This window comes from Pollicipes pollicipes, unplaced genomic scaffold (assembly GCF_011947565.3).
Source record: "Pollicipes pollicipes isolate AB1234 unplaced genomic scaffold, Ppol_2.1 Scaffold_7243;HRSCAF=8683_pilon_pilon_pilon, whole genome shotgun sequence".
Taxonomy (NCBI): Eukaryota; Metazoa; Arthropoda; class Thecostraca; order Pollicipedomorpha; family Pollicipedidae; genus Pollicipes; species Pollicipes pollicipes.
This window is the reverse complement of record NW_023597042.1, coordinates 91,927-109,364: the sequence shown is the minus strand read 5'-3', so window position 1 is coordinate 109,364 and position 17,438 is coordinate 91,927. Positions and strand designations below refer to the sequence as shown.

Here is a 17,438-nt window from a genome sequence, read left to right as displayed (position 1 = left end):
CAATATACCAATACACTTACAATCAGGAAAGCACTAAGCACATGAAGGCTATCAACATGCACTTAACTGTGAATAAAATGTGTGGAATTACACAGTCCTCTGACACCAATCCAAGCATGACATTTGATTGGCTGCATGCTCGCATGGCTGTCATTTTCCAAAGAATGATTAATGGTTGAAGGCTCAATTTTTAAATTCTTGCACACGACAGTGACATTTACAGAACAAGTACATAGAAAATTCAACTTTATCTGCTATTATATCTTCTTAATCAGCTTTTTAAAACAGCATGCTTGTTGAAACTTTATTCTGATCTCACTAGCTCTCTTGTAGCTTAAATGCTCATAGCCATGGGAAAACAAATCTTAGTGTTATAACAGATTCTGTCAAGTTGGAGCAGTAGGGAAGAATACAAAGAATGGGAAAACAGCGTGGTTTGGTTATAAAAGGTATAACACATCACTTTCAAATCCAAGAACATCTCTGAGAAAAAATGGTTGTTGGCAGACATTATGAAAATACAACAAGAATGTTCTCATCCTCCCAGCAACCTAACCCTAAAAACCAACCCATTCCAAAAGGAACAAGCTGTATTGTCATTTGGAACAAAGAGGGCAAATTTCCAATGTGGAATCACGACAACCTTGGTGCAGATAAATAGAGACTGCTTGTGTGTTACTGAGCAATGTGGTGGGGTGGCAAGTATAAACTTTGATGAGATTTAAGGATGCAGTAACACTGATCATTGTGCTGGTGCTAAATATGTATGCATGCAAGATATCAGTTACTTCATTATTTATACAAGTTTGGTTTTAATTCATCTAGACCATCAATGATATGCCACCTTAATATATCATAACTCATGGCAAATGAGTATAGAAAATATATCCTCTAAGCTGTCCCAACTTGCTGGATAGCCTGTGCTATGTTGAACCCTTTCTATCAGCAGAAGTAATTGGGGCTTTCAGACATTCGAACTGCATAACCATATGGAACCCTCAAAGTCAAACCAAAAGATTCAAAACTTTCCCCTACCTCCAGCCATACTGACAGGTCAGTCACCATGCATGAGAGGTACCACAAATAAAATTGGCCTAGTACATGGGAAGGTGCTTATTGGGATCTTCCTCTGGTCTGGTCCAGCCAAACATTCCTTTGGCTGCCCTGTCCCCCAGAAGACATAAGGACAGTAGAAAACTAAATAATAGCATAGAACATCATTCATGGTCTAGAATGCTGTGAACCTATTTAATCCTCTCAATAGAAAAACATCATAGTCAAAGACAAGCCTAAAAAAAACTACCTATGGCTCTCAACAGCTCAACACCATTTAACAACAAATTCTGACAAAAAGAACATACACCCAAGGAAAGTAAAAGTATCAAAACCCTGAAGGTCTGCAGACATGAAATATCTCCTATGGAACAACAAACCAGAAGTATTCTATTTGAATATCCATGATCCAAAATTAAACGTAAAAGATCTGAAGCATAAACCATCATGTAACCCCATAAAATGCATGCTGAGCCCATGGAATACGAATTGGTGCGTACCAAGGGCGTCACCACACATTCACACCTGTGTCCTACTTTGGTCTAAGATGCCAAAACAAATGACACTTACCTGCGACCAACAGTGGTTCTCGGCAGCTACAAACTCAAAGTGCTCTACTTCCACCCAGAAGTGGACTGGGGACGCAAATGACTAAGCAGATCCAGTTCTTTGTTCCGTTACCCAGAACAAGGAGCGGCAAACGAGGAACGCTACAAAGACGAACAAATCTTAACAGGTCAGCATTTTTGCCTCGATTTCCACATCCACAAGCCCATCACAACGCACACTTCAATCTAGCTACATCAAGTCATCCAGAACTCCGGTATCTTACCTTAATTGGTTCACGTAATTTTCGTCGCAGTCGGGCGGTGGTCTTGCGTTCCGAGTCGCGTAGCGTCCGCGTAGATTCCTCTAGAATATTTTTGTTCTTCCGGGAAGAAGGATTTCATACTGAATTTATCCACAAGGATGTTGTGGTCATAAATAACTAATTTATATTTCAAGTTCGGGTACATAGTTATCAGGGAGATTAACAGACTGTTTCTTCAAATCACAGTGTGCAACTTTAAGTTGCTTCATGAATACCTTCCACCTAAAAACGTCACATAGTAGGAATCTCCATTAACCTAGTTGTAGTTTAGAAGCAATGATTTTTGACTGCGATCTGCAATGCCCATTGCAGGACAATCGCAACTATTGTAAAGCAACTGCGCATTGTTATAACAGCGCTGCGTATTGTTATGGTTGATGCATTCATTCCCGAATCACAGCAACATCAGTGAATGCACGACATTGCTGATATTGTTCAAAACATAGAGAAAAAAAACATATTAATGTACTGCCCTTTTTGCTAATTTTGGCCGGCTATATCAAGGTTTAGAGGACCAAAATTCATCTTGATTAGAATGGTCATCAAATAAATAAACTTACTGAATGAAGCAAAGTTTTTACATTAAAGAACCGCGCGGTTTTCTTGTTATACTTTTCATCTGCCTTACCTGCAAAATAGAAGCCATATTTGTTATCGTTTTGCAGCACATTAGAGAACGGAAGACGAGGAACTACGCGGAGAAGCGCTGGGGCCAGGGGTCGGGCTGCATGCGGGGGTCCTGGAGAGTATTAATGGTTATGGTATCATTGACGTAGGGAAAAAAACTGGAGACAAGCTGCAAGTATTTTGCTTTTTGCCCACACTGTCATTTAAGTTATTTCGATCTGTCAGAATAGGACGAGCAAAGGCGCTTTCATTTCCATTTTAGTTTAATGTTCGGTATTCCGTCTGGGCACGTTGAACTCATGGAGAATAGACCGTGGTGAAGGTGCTGGGAAGCTGGGCTTTGATTAAAGCTTTGCTCCAAGAATTCAAGCTGGATAAGCTTCCTGACTACCTCAGAGATACAGTTGATTGGTTTATGGGGTAAGGCATTGCATGATTTAGGTCTTAGATGCCCATTGGGTTTCTTGGCCAAAACAATCTGAATGTGACATGTTGAAATATTGATTTTATCATGTATTGAAGCCCTAGTTTGACTTGTATTGAAATATGACTCATGCTTTGTATATTTATGAAAACCTCAATCCTGAAATGTTGTATTTTAAAGTAATGCAGTCATTTTAAGAGCATGTTAGTTGTATACCACCTACTGCATTTCAGCTGCATGTCACCTCTGTCACTCCTGGTGTGAATGTGCGATATGCAATATGTTTGCACTGCATAAAGCCATTACCACCAAAGCTGGATAACTATAGCTACAGTGCAGTATTGCTGGTGATGAAATCGCTATTCTTAAGCTCATTGTAAATGCAAAGAAAAATAATCGATTTTGTCATTTGCAGGGTATTATATATTTTAATGGATTTTAACTAGCCCTCATTCCGACCTGACCAAGCAAAAGCAGAGCTTAACTCATCTGACCTAGACCTAGCATGGTCCGACCTAATCTAATCTATCTGAACTTTCATGGCCTTTGTAACATGACATAATCTATATGATATCTCAGCATGCATGGTTTTCCTGCTTTGTCATGCATAATGAATGCCAGCAATGAAGATATGGTTGATTACACTGAATCAGCATGGCTCATTCCTTGTACTTACGCTTATTATTGGTGCTGTATATACATATATATATATATATATATATACAGCACCAATATATATATATATATATATATATATATATATATATATATAATTTATTATTCCAGTGTGTCAGTAACACACTGAGACAAAATCATATGGGTAAGAGAGAAATGCAATAGAATGTCAGTTCTATGATAGATTTGAAGAGCTTAGAAAGCTAGGTATTTATTTGCATATACATTGTATATTGGAAAGGGTCAAAGCAGTCATCCAAAACAATAGAGTGGCTTGCAAGTGAGTGGCATAGTTCATGTGCAGGTCATTCTTAAGAGGGTGCCAAATCAAAATGCAGAGAAATCAAGAAGAAGCTTTTCAGAATATATAGGCTTATTACAAAGTTTTGTCTTTATGCTTAATGTAAATATGGGATTATCCAGGCATGGTCAGACTTAAAGTATCTATGTTAGTTGCACTCTTCCCTGGACCTGTATGACTTCCTTAATATAAAATAAATTTTGCAGTCAAACCTGTGTCATGCCTCTTCAGGTGATCTTACACATTGCTGCATTGCATAGCTTAGTTTTGCCATGTGTACCTGTAAACTTGTAGTTGTTTGATATTGTAACACCTGAATATGAAGTTATGTGATGCTTCCATGTACAACATACCAACTGTCAGGCCTTGCCCAATATTAGGTTATCATCAAGGTAGTTTAGAGTCCATTTAATAGCAGCATTTGAAAGGTATGTGTCATGCTTTATGTGACATTGTGACTGCTGGCAGTGGACATTTTTACATTGATTCAGTTGGAATTGTTTTACCAGTTTGATGATGTCACTAGTGTCTATCAGTATGATAGGTAAACAGTAGTTAACTGATACTAGAAATCAGATCTCCAGCATGTCTTGTTCTGCTTTTGGTGCTTGCTTGGAGCCCATGATGTGTGTGGAAGTGTGAGGAAACAAGATGCTTTAAGATACCTTTTTTTTTGCTAGAGTCATGGGAATGTCCTTGGAAGAAAGCATTTAATTTTACTAAGTTGTATTTGATTTGATTATATATAGGAAAGTGGAACATTGGGATTATATCTGATAGATATAATGCTTAATTTAAACTGGACCACAAGCCAGCAGTGTGCATATAGGCCACTGTTTATATGGCTTAACAGGTAATGTGTATAAATGTGGGGTTGCAATGTGTACTGAACAGTGATGGTTATGCTCACAAACTTCACTGAACAGTTTGGATGCTTCACCCATGCACTGCTGTTCTTTTGCATGGTGCACCTGAAACTTGGTTTAAGTGTGAGGAATGTGAAACAAAACATATCTGACAAAGTGTGACTGCTATGCTGATGCATTAAAATGACAAATTATGCTTGGATCCATTCTTTTCTATTGACAGCTTACTATGTTAAAGAAGATGGCTATTTTGGCACAAATGTCTGATTTTTTGTAAACCAGCCTTATTTTCAGTTTATGTCAGTACAGTCATGTACATTGCATTATGCATGCTGCAAAATAATAATGAAGGGAAACCATCCCAGAACTTTGCAGAATCTGAATCTGCACCATGCCCTGGAAGACAACTCTGAGATTATATTAAGTTATTTGTTGAAAGGCATGCTGTAAAGCATCTGATTGACCATTGCCAACTGTTCTGATCTAACTATGCCATTTCCATAGCACAATGTCTGCTAGGTAATATAGGAGCAAGAACAAAGCCAGTAGTAGGGGAGGGGAGGGGGGGGGGATAGTTTTCCAAAAAGGTGAATTGCTGTAGCTTCTCCATGCCAAATACTCTCCACTAATCAACTCTGAGATGGCACTTGTCTCTGACTTGGGCTGTTGAATAGCTGAAAGTGATGACCCTAATGGACAGCTGGGGAGCTGACCACAGGGTGCCAGATGTCTGAGCTCATATTCTAGAAATGATTATGATGTGAATCATCAGTAGTGGCTGATTGTCAACTGACCAACATAGAGCCAGGCTGAATTAGAGGCTGTCACATCATATGTTTGCATGGTATGCCCAAATCCTTTGGTGCAATGCACATGTGTACTTTGGTACAATCTGACAGGGGATGGAAGCAAAAATGGTCTGTTGAATGGAAACTGGGCCATGTGGGTGGTGGTGTTAATGTCATAGTAAGCTCTGCTTGATGGAGCCCATAATTCCAAAGCCACAACTGCAACACATTTGATACCTTGCTGCAAAGGAGCAGATCTAGTTCAGAAGGCCAAATTTATAAATCAAAAAGCAAATTTTGTGATGTCCTTGCATTTGTCATTCTTTAGAGTTTTTGGGAAGGCCTGAAATAGCTAGTTTTGGGAAAAATTTATATAAAACCCTGTCCACATTGTTGGGAAGGTGTTCAAATCTCCAGTCCCTTGTGTGTGCCAGGAAGCTGACCCAACCCATCCATAATGAGACTGGGTGCACTGTGATGCCCAGTGACCTGACTTGACACGACCTGACCTCGCCCGGCAGCAAGGCGCGCCGGAAGGACCGCGAGAGCTCGGCGCCCTCGCAGGAGGAGCACAAGCTGTACCTGGAGGAGGCGGTGCTAGAGCGGAAACACAGCGACACCGACCTCCGCCAGCTGGTCGACCTGCCGCCCGGGCTTGGCTACAACGAGTGGCTAGCCTCTCACAGTGAGTGTCGTGCGCTCGGTGGGGTGTGGGTAGCCGGGCTGGTCTAGTGAGCGCCCAGTGTGGCGCCATTGCGCTGAACACAGTGTGTCGCCCGTTTCCGTCCCGTGTCCCCCGCTCAGGCAGCGCGTCTTAGTCATCAGCGGACTGCAGGCCCCAGCCGTGAGGGCCCTCCGTCCGTGTCGGTGGGTCAGGTCAGGTCAGGTGTGTGGTCGGCGATAAGCGGAGCTGATGAGGCGGCCGCGAGCCGTCCGGGCCCCGCTGGCCCCCGCAGACCCCCGCAGACCCCCGCAGACCCCCGGCGACCCCAGGCAACCCCCGGCGACCCCCGGCAACCCCCGGCAACCCCCGCAGACCCCCGGCGACCCCCGGCAACCCCCGGCGACCCCCGGCAACCCCCGGCAACCCCCGGCGACCCCCGGCGACCCCCGGCAACCCCCGGCGACCCCCGGCCTCCCCGAGCCCGCGCAGACCCCCGGCCCTTCCGAGCCCCCACGCAAGCCCCCACAGACCCGCCACAGACCGCTGCATACCGCCGCAGAGCGTCGCAGACCCCCGCAGAGCCTCGGCCCTCCCTAGCCCCCACAGACCCCTAGGTACGGTTAGGTTGGGTTAGGTTAGGCCTCAGTGACACGCTATCCGGCAGGTTACTACTCGGAGGCTGGAGCCTAAAAGTAGTGTCCCACTTTTGTGATATATTAAAAGAAGACTCAAGTGAAACCTCAGGACCAGTTAGTCCAAGCACTGGGTAGTGCCACTGCCGCGCCATCAGGGCATAGTGGGGATATAGACTTAAATTGTTTTCGAGTCCAAATTGCGCTTTCAACACTTTGTAACAGCACTACGCTTCCTCCCTGCAGTCGCGATAGCCGTCGTCATGACAAGGAAGAATCTGCAGGGAGGGGGGGGGGGGGGGGGGGAGGCGGCTGTCGACTGGTACTGAATGATGTCAGTACAAATGACCGTTTGTGATTGGCACAGCGGGCGGCAAGGGCTAGTTGCCGTGAAGCGCATTGATTGAAGTTTGAACCAGTACATCACTGGCGACCATGTGATACTCGGTTTCCCAAAGTCAAAGCGTGCTTCGAAAAGAGACGCTGATAAACGCAATGGGGAATAAATCGAAGCCATAACATGACGTTTCGTTGAATTCGCGAGGTAATAACTTTATACTTGAATATATTTTTCCCTAAACGGAGTTTTTCAAACTTCCGCAGCCTTTCTTACACGAACATTTGTACAAATGAGTGTGTTTGCAGAACACACCCACGGGAAAAAGTAAGGGAAATGAAATGTATTACTTTCATAGTGGTGAGCAGGGAGTTCAATAAGGTTTCCCCCACAGGGGTGACTACTTCAAATACAAAGTCTGAGCCTTTCAGAAGCATTTCGAGAGACCAGGTGCTACCGATCAAATCGGACGCGTATGATCTAACTTAAAGTGGGGAGTACAAAGAGGTGGCATACTTCCCTTAAAGCAGGCTTAATGTAGCGTTATGACTCGTCGAATCTCATTCTACTAGCTCTGATATGGCCTAGGGAGGCCATCGGACTCTAAGCAAATCGAAATGAACATGGACGTGCAGACATAATGAGTTGGATTCAGCGGGAGTTCGAGCACTGCGCCCACTGGAGAGATTGACAGAGGGCTGGCACGTACCTAACCTCTCCAATCATTGAAACAGCACGGGCGGGGCTGCTTCTTGGAGATGCCGGTAAGAAGCGTTGTCAAAAGGTGCTGCGATGTGAGTTATGCAGTCAGTGAAATGAACCCTGTCCGTTTGTCAGGGCGTGTGCAGATAGCGCTGAAACGCGGGCTACCACAGAAGCAAACCTTACCGCGACGGTGATAACAAGTAACAATGTTCAGAACGGCGAAGGTTTGGACGCCATGTGGCGACGCATCGAAGCAAACCTTACCGCGACGGTGATAACAGTAACGATGTTCAGAACGCCGAAGGTTTGGACGCCATGTGGCGACGCATCGAACTGTAGCGAACGATCGACGGCGGACCGGGCTGCCCGGTGATTCGTCTGCAGGCAGACGGTGTCCGTCTGAAAGCTGCCCCGGGCCGGGCCGGTGGCCCAGACACGGCCGCGCGGGCTGAACAGTAGGGCTGTGTCTGCCGTCCTCTGTCGTGTGACCGAGTGGGTGGCCGAGACACGACCGGGCGGGCTGGACGGTCAGCCTGTCTCTGTCGTCCTCTGTCGTGTGACCGAGCGGGTGGCCCAGGCACGGCCGGGCGGGCTGGACGGTCAGCCTGTCTCTGTCGTCCTCGGTCGTGTGACCGAGCGGGTGGCTCAGACACAGCCGGGCGGACTGGACGGTCGGCCTGTCTCTGCCGTCCTCCGTCGTGTGACCTAGCGGGTGGCCCAGACACGGCCCGGCGCGCTGGACAGTCGGCCTGTCTCTGCCGTCCTCCGTCGTGTGACCGAGCGGGTGGCCCAGACACGGCCCGGCGGGCTGGACAGTCGGCCTGTCTCTGTCGTCCTCTGTCGTGTGACCGGGCGGGTGGCCCAGGCACGGCCGGGCGGGCTGGACGGTCAGCCTGTCTCTGTCGTCCTCTGTCGTGTGACCGAGCGGGTGGCCCAGGCACGGCCGGGCGGGCTGGACAGTCGGCCTGTCTCTGCCGTCCTCTGTCGTGTGACCGAGCGGGTGGCCCAGACACGGCCCGGCGGGCTGGACATTCGGCCTGTCTCTGCCGTCCTCTGTCGTGTGACCTAGCGGGTGGCCCAGACACGGCCCGGCGGGCTGGACAGTCGGCCTGTCTCTGTCGTCCTCTGTCGTGTGACTGGCCGGTACAGTCCTTCGCATTGATGTCGGCGTGTGGCCCCGTGATTGGGTAGGCTGTCCAGGCCGTGGTGCGCTTGTAACCATGCTTGTGCCGTCAATTGATCGGGGGTTGGTCCTTGTTTTAAATTTTGTTCGGCACTCGACGATATGAAAGTTCACAGCACCTGTGTAGATATGCGTACTGCGAGCGGTTGCAGAGGTGTTCCGTAAGCGGGGGCTGTTATCTGATATCGTTGTTACCATGCAACCCAACGCCGTACGTAACGGCAACGCTGCCTCTTTTTCTAACAGATCCATTGCCTGCCGCGCCGCGCTGCCGCTGTCGCCACGCTGTGGGCTGGCGGGGGGGGGGGGGGGGGGGGAGAGAGGGGAGGGGGCGTAGCTGTGGCAACGTGCCGCACTCCATTCCGGGATGCGGCGTCGTACCCCAGAGCGTGGCACTGCCGCCCGGTGGTGTGGTGCGACCCGGTGTCGCGTGGCGACGGCTCGCGGAGGAGCGCCGCTGCCCCGCTGGTGATCGATACGGTGCCTCCGTCGACGGCTGATCCATCGGCAGAACACGTCCCTGGCCGGCCGCGCTCGCCGCTCACACCACCGGCGGGCCCTCGGCGCGGCGCAGGGTGCCGCTCCCAAACACCGCCGATGTTTGTTGCTCTCAGGTGGTTTGAAGTGAGGTCCCATGTTGGACTTTACGACTGAGTTTGTTTGTGGCCACCATCGTGGGGTTCGGGTTAATATGTTATAGTATCCGGGGATTTATGACAATTTTGCTGAAGCAGCCATCCGCTCCCTCGGGCCACGAAAGCTTTGATCCGTGTGTTGCCGGGCTGACTCTGCCTGCTGACAGCCGACAGCCCGGCTGGGACGGCCAACAGTCTGTCGTCTCCGACGATCCGCGAGCGTAGGCACGCCGAGCACGCGCCTCCGCCGGCCCGGCGCCCCCAGGCTCTGTCGCGCGCGCGTCTGCCGCACGTCCCCCGATAATGCACGCTGTCATGAGCGGATCTGCCGGGTCGCGCCGGGCCGGATGTCGGTCGCCTTTTGTCGTCCTGGCGCTCGCTGGCATCATGTGATGGCAGCTGGGGAGACAGCAGCTTCAACCGGCTGGGTGCCCTCCTGGCTCCCTGTTCACACACCATGCCGTGTTTGGAGGGTGATCCGCTCATTATGCGACGCGAGTGACGCGGCGTTCAGTGTCTATATCGGGGTTCGGGGTGCGGTCGTGATCAAGTTACTGGAGCGTGCTATTGAAATGATCATGCTCTGAAATAATTGCGTGCCGAAGCAATTTGCATGCATGATTTGTGTTATTGGCGTACGGTAATTCGAGGCACAGGCGTGTCTAGGACGATGTCGATCGTAGGGCGACGGCGTGCGTCTACTGGCGTGGGGCAATCCATACGAATGCGTCGGAGCTGCTGTCCAGAGTCACTGCTGGTCAAAGCACACTTGTCAGCGCGTGCTAATCGTACTTCACGCGTACAGGATAACACAAAAGTAGGTTAATCCCGAGGCGCATAATCACAACCGCCCCGCAGCCAACGGGCACTTCACAGGTGCGGCGAGACACTGCTGGGGCAGTGAGATTGACGTGGTCCACCGGCCCGGTATAAGTGGCCGGAGGTGGGTGTCCACTGGTCTCGTGCCAGCCTCGGTCCGCGGCTTGAAGAGGCGCAGCCCCGCCTGGTCGCCCCCTCAGCGTCATCTCGCCGATGACACACCGCTCGTGAGCCGTAGACTCGGGCCATCCGTCAGTCAGAACCCTGTACTGTGGTCCACCCATGATAATCTTAGAATGACCTTGCACCTTACAGCTAATCGATTTGTCCCGCTTTTGGGTGGTCTCCACCCAGCCTCACTCATCCAGTGACTGTTTTACGTCATTGCCAGAGCGCGTTTGGCGTGTGTGCACAGGCGGTTATCACAACACGGCCGCGGGGCGATACGCGGTGTCGAAAGCGCGGCGCGATACGGCCGGCGTGGTGTCCGTTATCGAGGTGCCGTGTCTCTGCACCCTACGCCGCCGCACTAACGGTCGCGTGTGATAAATGACGTCGGCGTTACGACGCCGCCGTCTGCGCGGGCTGGCCAGGTCTGGTACGCGGTCGGTCCGCGTGGTACCGTGCGACCACCTCCCACGTGCCAGGGCGGTACCGTGTGACTGACCTTGCCGTGTACCGGTGCGGTACCGGCGCGTGACGGGCCGGCCGCGCCCCACCGCCGTCCCGTGGGACCGGTGCGGTACGTAGTGTGGTACCGTGCTACCTGTCACTCGTCATCCTGCAACGCGGTCGCTTACGCCGTTACCCCCCTGTCCGTGGCCCGCCGCTGGCCCTGGCCGACACCGCGACCACTGTCGACTGTCGGCTGGGGCAGACAGCGCCATTGATCGTCGCAATCTCGTGCTGACACGGCCATGTGCCGGCGCCAGCGGCGCGGCGCTGTCGGGCCTGTCGGCGCCGCTGCCGCTCCGTGACGGCCCGGCTCATGCTCGCGCCTATCACTGGTGACTCACGCGTCCGCTCTGGGCTTTGACGGGCGGCTCATGGATGGCGGCGGGATGTGTGTCCGGTTTGTGGCGATGTTGCCGCGGCGGGCGTCAGGCTGCGTCCGCGCCAGCCCGCCCAGCTGACGGCGTGCGCTCTGTTGCAGCGATCGACTTCTTCCAGCACATCAACCTGGTGTATGGCACGATATCCGAGTACTGCACCACGTCCTCGTGTCCGGACATGAACGGACCATGCCAGAGGTAACACTCCATCACGTCCGCTGACACGCGGGCTGTCATGCTGTCAACACTGTCTGGGAAACGGGCCATTCACGTGCACCGGCGCGCGGCCGGCGGCGCGGCGGACGTGCGCTGCCGCTCGCCTCGGGCGCTGTGACGGAGTTGCGGTATTGTGTTTGGTGAATGCATGTCGCGTTCGTGTTGCACAAAAAGTCCCGCCAGCCAAGTGCGCTCTCCGCTGAGGGGGCGCCTCCGTCGGGGCGGCGTCCGACCGGGGCGTCGAGCCGGCGACCTTCCGACGGGGCTGACCTTTCGCCGGCGGCCGCCCCAGTGGCGCAGTGGGGCCGGGCCGCCGGCCGCTCGTCGCCCCACTGCACCGTGACATTTGCTGGGGTGGTGGGACCTTCGGCCGCCGCGGCCCTCCGCTGTGGGCGGTGACCTTGATCAGGGCCGGTCGGATGGACGTTTGTGTGGGATGTCGCAGCGCGCCCTGGGCGGGTTTGTTTAGAGACGGTCCTCTCTGGCCGGCCGGCAGTGTCGGACGTGCTTTTTTAGGAACGCTCTGCCCTAACTTCAGGCCGCATGACGTCACTGGTTTGGCAAGCGGGGCCAGAGCTGACTGATAACGATTTTGCTCCCAAGGCTCTCTCCGAGCGCGCCAGTGTAGGGCTGCGTGCATGGGATCGTTAGAAGCCGCCGAGGCATCGATTGTTTTCCGCTGCCGGCGGCCGGGCTGTTGGCTTGTGGACTGAATAGGCGCTGCTATTCTGGGTACCTCGTCGTTGCAGGCAATACTTCTGGGTCGACGAGAGGGGAAAGAAAACAAAGACGACAGCACCTCAGTACGTCGATTACGTGATGACGTACATCCAGAAGACGCTTAACGACGAGCCAGTATTTCCCAGTAAACCAGGTGAGGCTGGCGTATTGTGTGACGTGTGGAAGCCGTAGTCTCGAGTGTGGCGTCGCGCGCCGTGCGGGCTCCGCCGGCGCCGTGGCCGAGTCGTCCGCCGCGCGCTCTGAGTGTTGGCAGATGGCGGTCGTTCACGACGCCGCATGGACTGACTCGGGCGCGGGCGGGCACGGGTGCCGCTCAGGCGCGGGTCTCGGGCTGCCTCTGACACCGGTCTGGGCTAGCTTTGTGGGTGTGGGTGTGTGCCTGTGCCTGTGCCTGTGCGGGTGCGGGTGCGGGTGCGGGTGCGGGGGTGCGGGTGCGGATGTGGGTGTGGATGTGGGTGTGGATGTGAAGACGGGTCCAGGGGTGTGCACTCTGAACTCCGATCTCCACCTTGGACTCTTCGCTTGTCTGTCATTGGTGTGACAGTTTGTTTTTATTCGCTGAATTCGAAGTGTCGTGCCACCGCTCACTGTTATCGGTACCATTACAGCTCGATGCATCTGTCTGATGTATCAAGGCGGTTCTTGTGCGACGGCCACTTACATTTGGAGCTCATTACGTGCTGTGGCGCTTCCCATTAAATACACCACTTGTCTTCTGGTTTACGCCCATGCTCCCCCTGAGATGGGCCTGTAATATTCCAATGACACCAGACGGCTCGGGCATGGCCAGCGGTCGTTGTGTGGGCCTTGGTTTTCCCCCAAATGTTGCGCTCGCGTGCTGTGCAGACGCGGAGCGTGTCAATTTGACTGAGCGTGGGCGGCCGGTGCCAGGAGCGGGGCAGGCTGTGCCGATTGTGGACCACCGGCCGCCGCCGACGTGTCCGTGACGGTGACCAGGTCACAGCGCCGGCCGTATGTGTGTCTGTGTGTGTGTGGCCCCGGCCTCGTCACGCGCTGACCTCCGGCCCAGCCCGCCGCCTCTCTGTCTCGTGTGGCGCGGCGTCCGCCGGCCGTGACGAGCAGCAGGCCACGCGCTAGCTACCCAGCTGCGAACCCCGCTTCATCATCACCCCGGCCGGGCGGCGGCGTATCCGGAAAACACAGCGTCGCCGGCGGCTGTGCGGCGGGCGGCGCTGGAGATGAAAATGTGCCGGTCTTGTCCAGTCTGAGTGGCCTAACTGACGGCCGTTTGTCAGGGGTCGTTGTGATTCCCATTGCCCGCTTGTAGCTAGTCGATGTTCGTTGCTGTTGTAACCGGTTGCCGCCGTTCGCAGTGAACGACTTCCCGACGGACTTTGAGGTGGTGGTGCGCCGCATCTTCCGGCTGCTGTTCCACGTGCTGGCCCACATCTACCACCACCACTTCCGCGAGGTGATGTTGCTGACGCTGCACGCCCACCTCAACTGCATCTTCGCCCACTTCACACTCTTCAACGAGCGCTTCAAGCTCATCGACGAGAAGGAGACCGAGGTGCTGCACGACCTGGTGGTGGCGCTGAAGCTGGCGCCGCGCGCTTCGGCCGCGTCGGCCGCGTCGGCCGCGGCTGCGTCGCCGCTCGCCGCTGCCAGCCGCCGCCGACGGCGACGAGAACAAGGAGAACATTGACGTGGCGAACGGTCGGGCGTCGGGGGGCGACAAGGCGGAGAGCATGGAGACGGACCAGCCGGAGCCGGACGGCCGGCCTGCGCCCGCCGAGCCCTGCCAATAGTGATACGCCCCGCTCTGCGCCGCGCCGCGCCGCACGCGTCTTACCCTCGCCTCGTCCGTGGCCGGAGGGGCCCGGCCCGCACGCGCTCCGGGCTGCCTGCTGTAGGCGCCGCGCGCCACCGACGCCACCGCCGGGATAATTTATTTTAACCATATTAGTTTCTTCTGCAAGCGCGTGACCTAGCTTGCATCTAGTCGGTCTGTTGTGATTGTTGGTACAAATGTAGCGACATTGTTTTGTGTGGCCGGCGGGGCCGGCGGCTCCGGCTCGGCCGGCCCCGCCGCGTCGCCGCGGGCCCACCCGAGTGTTGATTTCAGCCATGATTTTACTGTTGACTAGCCGCCCTAGCTGGGTAGCCGTATCCCTGTCCACGATTGCTGTGCAATATCCCGTCGCGCTCTGTCCCTGTCTGTCGTTTCGAGTCCGGGCGAGCGCTGAGCGGCGTCAGATTTTCGCTCCCTCCCTCCCGGTCTTCTCCGGCTCTTGCCGACCTCCCTCCTCCGCCCGTCGGCGGGCGTACCAGCGGGCTGAAGCGCGCTCCTCTGGCGCTGTTTCTTGTCCTCCATATCACGTAGTATGGAGCGCCACGCTGACGCGGCGCCTTTCCGTCTCTCTTTCTCTCGTCGGGCCGCTCGCGGACGCCTGCACCCGTCAGCCGAGCGCCGGCCGGGTGGTGCCACCCGCCATCTGTAGCGCAGTCAGTGATCTCCAACTCTGGACAGTGGCTCGCCTTCTCGATCCAGCCGCCTAGCAAATCATGTGTGACGCGTAGCCCGTTGATCTTGTGGGCGCCAGTCGACTCCGGTGTACTGCTGTTGGCGAGCGCAGCTTCCGCTCTATTATGTGACGCGTGATGGGCCCGGCCCTGCGCGGCCGTGGCTTGCACGTGTGCGCCGTGCTGCTCCTGGACGCCGGTGGCGCGGTGCGCCCGGCGCCGGCCGCGCCCACCTGTCCCGTGCCGGCCCCGTTTGTGTTACGCCGCCCGAATCGGGCGAGACCGCGTCCCGACCGGCCGCCGGCTGCGGCTGCCCCAGTCACAAGGGCGCGGCGCGGCTGTCCGTGCCCGCGCGCGCGCGCGCGCACGCTGGCACGTCGGCCGATGTCGCGGCGCCGCCGCCGTCTGTTGGGGTGATCGCACCTAGTTACTGGATCCTGCGGGGGTATTTTTGTGAGCGTGCGCGGTGGGCGCCGTTGGATGGTCGGATCGAGGCCTGTCTGAGAGGTGCGTCGGCCGGCGGCCGGGGCCGGCCAGGTGCCCTGTCATGCCCGTCGCTGTGCCACCGCCGCCCGGCCGGCCACCTCCGAGCGCTAATTCACCTGTAGAATGTGATAGACGGACTGACCTCAGGGTATATGGAGGTCATTCCGATAGACCAGAAACAAATAAATTATGTGCACCGTGGCGCCAGCGTTAGATTGGGCCGTCCGGTGCTGGGAGGAGGCTCGCTAGCCTCAAACGGCTACAGGAGGGAATATCCCGTGCCACGACTCCGACGTGGATGCAGTCGCTTTGACACAAGAGGCTGGAATGCTGCAGCGGAAATAACAACAGGCCACTTCGAGACTCGTTTCCATGTTCTGTCAAAATGGCCAGCGCGGCGTATTTCGGTGAGCCTCATCTGACGTCGCAAGTCCAACAAACAGACGATGTGTGGCGCGTCGCGCAGCGGAAGGACAAATACGACTGGACTTGTGTGGTTAAGCATCCTCGAGGTTTTTGCCATGCTCGTCTTGCCCCGCGCATGACACGGCCAATGACTAACGGCAGACGACCGGCAGATCACGGCTGTCTTCCTCGCACTAGACGAATGCCCTCGTAAATGAAGCCTGGGCACACTGGAAGGGTTTAGGGTGGCTTGCCTACGGTGCCGCCCACCGCGCTTGACCGCGGGCACGTCATCAGAAGAGGCCTTTGCGTAGTGACGTCACGGATTCACTGGACCGACTTGGCACGTGCCAAGAGCGGTAGTGTCGCTCCCTTGGTGGGGCGGTCATGGCAATGGCTTCAGGGACAGAGACTGGCCACTCTGGGGTGGGCCGCCTTCGGATTGTTGAGGCGATTAGATCCGGGCTATGAAGCTGACTTTACAGTAGTGTGCTGCAAAATAGCGCTGTTGTTCATTTTGACTGATGACACTGAACGTGGGTGGGGCTAAGTTGTTGGCACCTATTTCTGCTTGGCTGGGATTGAGACAAGTTCGGTCTTCATTGGCCACTTCATGGCTATGTGGTGGAGAGGAGAGACAAGAAGTGGGCCGAGCATGGGCCATCGCGGGATCGCTTCCCATATGTCTTTCCCCGCCATCCGTCGCGCCGGGTCTTCCCCAGTGTTTGTGCGGGGCCATCCCATGGTGGCTGTGGCCACGCTGCATAAATACAAGTCAGTTTTATAGGATTCAATGGGACGTAACTGCCCACATAAACGACGTGTGCCAAAAACACGCATGCTAGTGGGATGCCCCGCCTCAGCACCATGTGATCTGTTTTTATATTTAGCTGCAGTCGGCATCTGACATAGTATGATGCTGCTGCACGCCGCTCTTTTGCGCTGATAGTTTCCGTTGTGACTTCATGCAGCGTGTACAACCTTGTCACGACGTGGCGCAGTGTCCGGATCGGTTCATGTCAGCTGGCTTTTTCGGATTCAAGTTTTCTGCCCTTCACCCCGTGACACCTATCAAGCTGTTCATAGAGTAAACAATACAGCGTGTTCGTTTCCTTGCCATGCATTCAGCTCGGTCGGTCTTAATGCTCATCAGATAAAATCTTTTTAACCTTCTACCACGATCGTAGTATCACCTTTGCGACTCATCTTGTCCTCATTACCTTATGATCAACATATTAATTTTCTCACTGGGGATGAAAAAGCGCGCGTCATACATGCTGTGTATTTATTATCCCTATCAATACAAATGACTCACGAATAAATGCCAATGTATGACAATGACAATGTACACGGTGAGGGATGAAAGAACGAGCAACAGATACATCTCTCCATAATAATCACCAATAAAAACGGCGAGCCGGACTACACGCAGCTAGCAATCACATTATATATGTATAGACGCGCGGCGCGGCGC

At 53.9% G+C, this 17,438-nt stretch overlaps 1 protein-coding gene across 1 annotated transcript; it reads left to right on the top strand.

Moving 5' to 3' along the window:
* Nucleotides 1–2,808: 2,808 nt before the first annotated feature.
* LOC119110874 (MOB kinase activator-like 2) lies at nt 2,809–14,442 on the top strand. The gene is made up of 5 exons (XM_037234748.1): nt 2,809–2,971; nt 6,127–6,290; nt 11,734–11,830; nt 12,598–12,722; nt 13,924–14,442. The coding sequence occupies exons 1-5, from the start codon at nt 2,967–2,969 to the stop codon at nt 14,253–14,255; spliced, it is 723 nt and encodes a 240-aa protein (XP_037090643.1). The 5' UTR covers nt 2,809–2,966; the 3' UTR covers nt 14,256–14,442.
* Nucleotides 14,443–17,438: the final 2,996 nt, after the last annotated feature.

Coding starts and splice junctions, on each gene's coding strand:
- LOC119110874 (XM_037234748.1), top strand. Junction 6,291..11,733: donor CGAGTGGCTAGCCTCTCACA/GTGAGTGTCGTG, acceptor GCTCTGTTGCAG/CGATCGACTTCTTCCAGCAC. Junction 12,723..13,923: donor AGTATTTCCCAGTAAACCAG/GTGAGGCTGGCG, acceptor CGCCGTTCGCAG/TGAACGACTTCCCGACGGAC.